This window comes from Aspergillus nomiae (assembly GCF_001204775.2).
Source record: "Aspergillus nomiae NRRL 13137 chromosome Unknown contig00397, whole genome shotgun sequence".
NCBI lineage: Eukaryota > Fungi > Ascomycota > Eurotiomycetes > Eurotiales > Aspergillaceae > Aspergillus > Aspergillus nomiae.
Genome location: NW_015378452.1, coordinates 14,601 through 18,401, shown reverse-complemented (window position 1 = coordinate 18,401; position 3,801 = coordinate 14,601). Strand labels below are relative to the sequence as shown.

Sequence of the window (3,801 nt, the reverse complement as noted above, 5' to 3'; positions counted from 1 at the left end):
TTTTCTTTGGGGAAAGAGTCATCTCCCATATGATTTATTTTTGTGACTATTAATCGATTTATCTTGTTTTCCTTTTTGTCATTTGCCTCTCCACTCATCAGTTGATTTCTATTTTTCTCGAGCTTGTCGTTCTGGCAGAAAAACGTGGTCCCTGCGGTCCGCTCTGTTCCTCAGTTTCCGCCACTCTTGCCACAGGCCACGGTGAGTAACCCCCATTCCCTCATAAGAGAATCTTCTTGTTAGTCACGTTCCTTCCATATCATTCCCTTTCCCTGGTGCCACTGGCCGAATTTCCTCCCTGATCTTGAAATTTCGCCATCCCCTTTGTCTGTTCTTCCCTTCCACTTCCTGCTTTCTGACTGGGTCGCCCCCCAGTTAGTCATTTCCCTAGTCTGCCGCTCCGCCCTCCGAAGAATAGGCAGCGCACCTGCGGTTCCCTGACTACGGAAGAGTCATAAGCATATGAAAAACTGGGGATTTCCATAGTTGCTGACTGTATTTGTTCGCCATCAGACTACAAGTCGATCGCCTCTTAAGAGCCTCTTGACAGACAGCTGACTGCCTGGACAAGCATCAGTCTACACAAGTGGATCTGCCTGCTTGCTAACAGTCCGCCGTCGTAGCGGCTCTTTTCTATAACTACATACTCCCCACAGTATCAAGATGTACCTTGTTGTTTCGAAATACTTTGTTCCGGTCACCTGTGTTGCAGAATCCTCCGCCTTTGATCTCCGAAAGTCCGACAAGTCTGTTACTCTCATCTAGATCGATTGACTCATACAGCACCTGTCGTCTTGGAAGTCGCGTGGACCCGATACGCTTTCTACGTGTCTTTTGTCGTACGTTACTTCGGTTGATCTGCCCTGGAATCTACAACCGGTGATCGGTACAATACTTTTTGTTTGCGCCTCCCTTCGATTTTTTACACCTCATACGTCCTACCCTAAAACCCGATATACGTCCTCATCCTCTACCCGACCTCCCTTGACATTCAATTTATAGTTGAATGACCTTATAACCCCCCGATCTTTCCACCCTTTTATTTTTGATACCCATACACCCTGGCGAATTCTTTTTCGAAGGCCTGCCGTCGCCTGTGAATAAAAGACGGTTCTTGTCTTACAGCGTCTCGTTAACGGTTATTGCACAACGGTATATTTGATTTTCTCACGGTTTTTGAACGAGCGCACCTTGCCGTATCTTTGGTCTTGCGTCGGATAACTCCACACAAGTTTGCCGTCCACCTGATTGGTCTTTTGAGTTACTTGCTGCTTGAAGTAAATCAGGTCATACATCTGGATAGCTCCCCGGAATATGACAGGGATTGACGTTTTGGGTTTGAAAGAACCAAACCCTAGTGTTTCATACAAAGCGTCGTATGCGCACCCTTACGCATCGTCGATTTCCTCCTCCGCATCTTCCTCTTCGTCGTCGGTGTTCTCTCTCGATAGAGTGTCCTCCCACGGATCCATCTCTTCCGCCTCGACGAACCCGGTTGATGTCATCTGGGAAAATGACGGTGAGTACCAAACAGCAGGAAGGGGACTGGGCCCTTCGCGTGCACCCTTGAGGGGCAACGCTGTGAAGGCTGTGGATGTGGCCGTTCCTCCGGAATTGCGTCGGCATCCGCGGCGTACCAACAGCGGTATCCAGTCCAACGGCGTGTCCTGCGCGCGGCCTCCGCCCTGTCTGCTGCGTCAGTCGGAGCGTAAAGTGAACTTTGTCGACAACCTCGTCGGTAAGTGCAGTCGGATATTGTTGGGTACGATCCCATAGCTAAAGATTTGTATCTATCAAGACACCGCGTCGCAGATCGTCGAGACCATCTGGCCCTTGTCCGCCGTAGCGCTCCGAAGTGATTCGACTACAGGTTGCAAAGGTGTTTTGCCTCTGCGCACCTTTATCCAGGAGACGCTCCGCCGGTCTCGGACCAGTTACAGCACGTTGCAAGTGGCTTTGTATTATTTGATCAAGATCAAGCCACACGTGCCCAGTCACGATTTGGCCCATGACCAGACTCGGAGTAAGTCCGTCTGTCGGGCTATGCAGTGTGGTCGACGCATGTTTCTTGCCGCCCTGATCCTTGCCTCCAAATACCTCCAGGACCGAAACTACTCCGCCCGCGCTTGGAGCAAAATCTCTGGGTTGAATACATTGGAAATCAACCAGAACGAGTTGATGTTTCTCCAAGCAGTGGATTGGAAACTACACATCCCCGAAGCCACTTTCCAGCGGTGGACTGATATTGTGTTGAAGTATACTCCTGGTGCTGGTTGCATTCCTGGCGAAGGCCAGACTTGGCGGACAGTCATCCCAAGACTTACTCCTGAGTTGGAAGAAATCGACATGGAGCCGATGACTCCCACGAGCATGGAGGATTCCGATTCCGGATCGATGGCAGGCTCTCCGTCTCCTCGGGGTACCTCCATGGGAGGCTCTTTCCTCCCTACTTTCGCGAGTGAACCCTCCACCGTCCCATCGGAGACGCCTGTTCTTAAGCGGACTCCTACAACTCTGGAGCAAGCCTCTCGGGCTGACAGCTTCAATGTATCCCTTCCGTCGTTGCCACGGCTTCCTACGCTGCCTACCCCGCAGCTGACGCCCCAGTCGAGCATGGCCTCCACTCCTGCTGCGAGTGCTGGCTCCTTCTCATCTCACCGGCGCTATTTCTGCGCTGCCATGTCCCAGGCGCAAAACATGTGCATGGCGCGGTCGACCCTCGACCAGCGCCCGTCGCTTCCGTTTTGCCCGAAGACTGGCTCGTTTGATGGCTACCCGACCATGATACGCCGGTCTTCTTTGGCTCGCTCGACCTCCTCTGCGTCTTCGCCAGATTCGATGGTTTCGGATGTCTCGACTCTGTCTGCCAACTCGTCTCGGTCCTCTTCGATGTCTTCGACTACATCGGGCCCTGTCCTGCCTCGTCTGGCCATTCAGGCTACCCTTAGATGTACTAACAACTCGATGAAGGAGACCCGGAAGGCCGTGACCATTGCGTCACCCATCGACGAGAGTTCCTACAATGACATTTATCAGTCTCCCGAAAGCTTTACTGGATCTACTGGACACGTTTCGGACCTGTCTAAATTCTCCTTGGGAACTCCTGTTGATATGACATCCGCTCATGAGGCTGCCCAGAGCCTCTGTGCATTGTCTGGTTCCGCTCCTCGTGCTACCCAGACGAGCCAACAGAGTGGAAACCAGCGCCAGTGTCGGAAACGCGGTCGCGCCGGATCAGATGATTTCGCGTTGCAGAACCACGTCCGTCACTTGGTGCACGCTAATACCATCAGTGAAGGCACTGTGTTGCCTGATGGAAACATGGCTGATCTGTTCCTGAACGCTGGGCCTAAGCGTACTCAATCTCTCACGGCTGCCCAACTGCATGCTCTTAATTACAACGTTCCACTTTCTGGACCGGCGGGCGTGAAGCGTGCGTGTTGTGGCAGTGAAGCGAGAAAGATTGCACTGAATCCAAGCGTGCGCGCGGACTACCTGGGTTAGATTCGTTCGCTGGACGGAACATTTATGCAGTGGACAGGTTCGCTTGCTGTTCTATTCTTTTCTTTTCTTTTTTCTGTAGAAAGGAAAAGTTATTGTTTATTGCATAATATCCTTATCGACCTTTGAACTCGTCGACCGAGTGATCTTGATTTAGCCTCAACGCCTACAGAGGGCGGAAACGCAGACATCCGGTGGGAAAAAGTTTTGTGTGAACTTTATCTCATATCTTCTTTTGTCGAGAATCATTTCTCGTCTTGTATATACCCTGGTGTTGGTTGGATTTGGTTGGAATTCTGC

At 51.5% G+C, this 3,801-nt stretch overlaps 1 protein-coding gene across 1 annotated transcript; it reads left to right on the top strand.

The window, feature by feature from the left end:
• Positions 1-1,314: 1,314 nt before the first annotated feature.
• ANOM_011262 (putative G1/S-specific cyclin Pcl5) lies at positions 1,315-3,504 on the top strand (the record flags this gene model as incomplete). Its single annotated transcript, XM_015556518.1, has 2 exons — positions 1,315-1,738; positions 1,799-3,504. The coding sequence occupies 2 exons, from the start codon at positions 1,315-1,317 to the stop codon at positions 3,502-3,504; spliced, it is 2,130 nt and encodes a 709-aa protein (XP_015402833.1).
• Between the last annotated feature and the right edge of the window lie 297 nt (positions 3,505-3,801).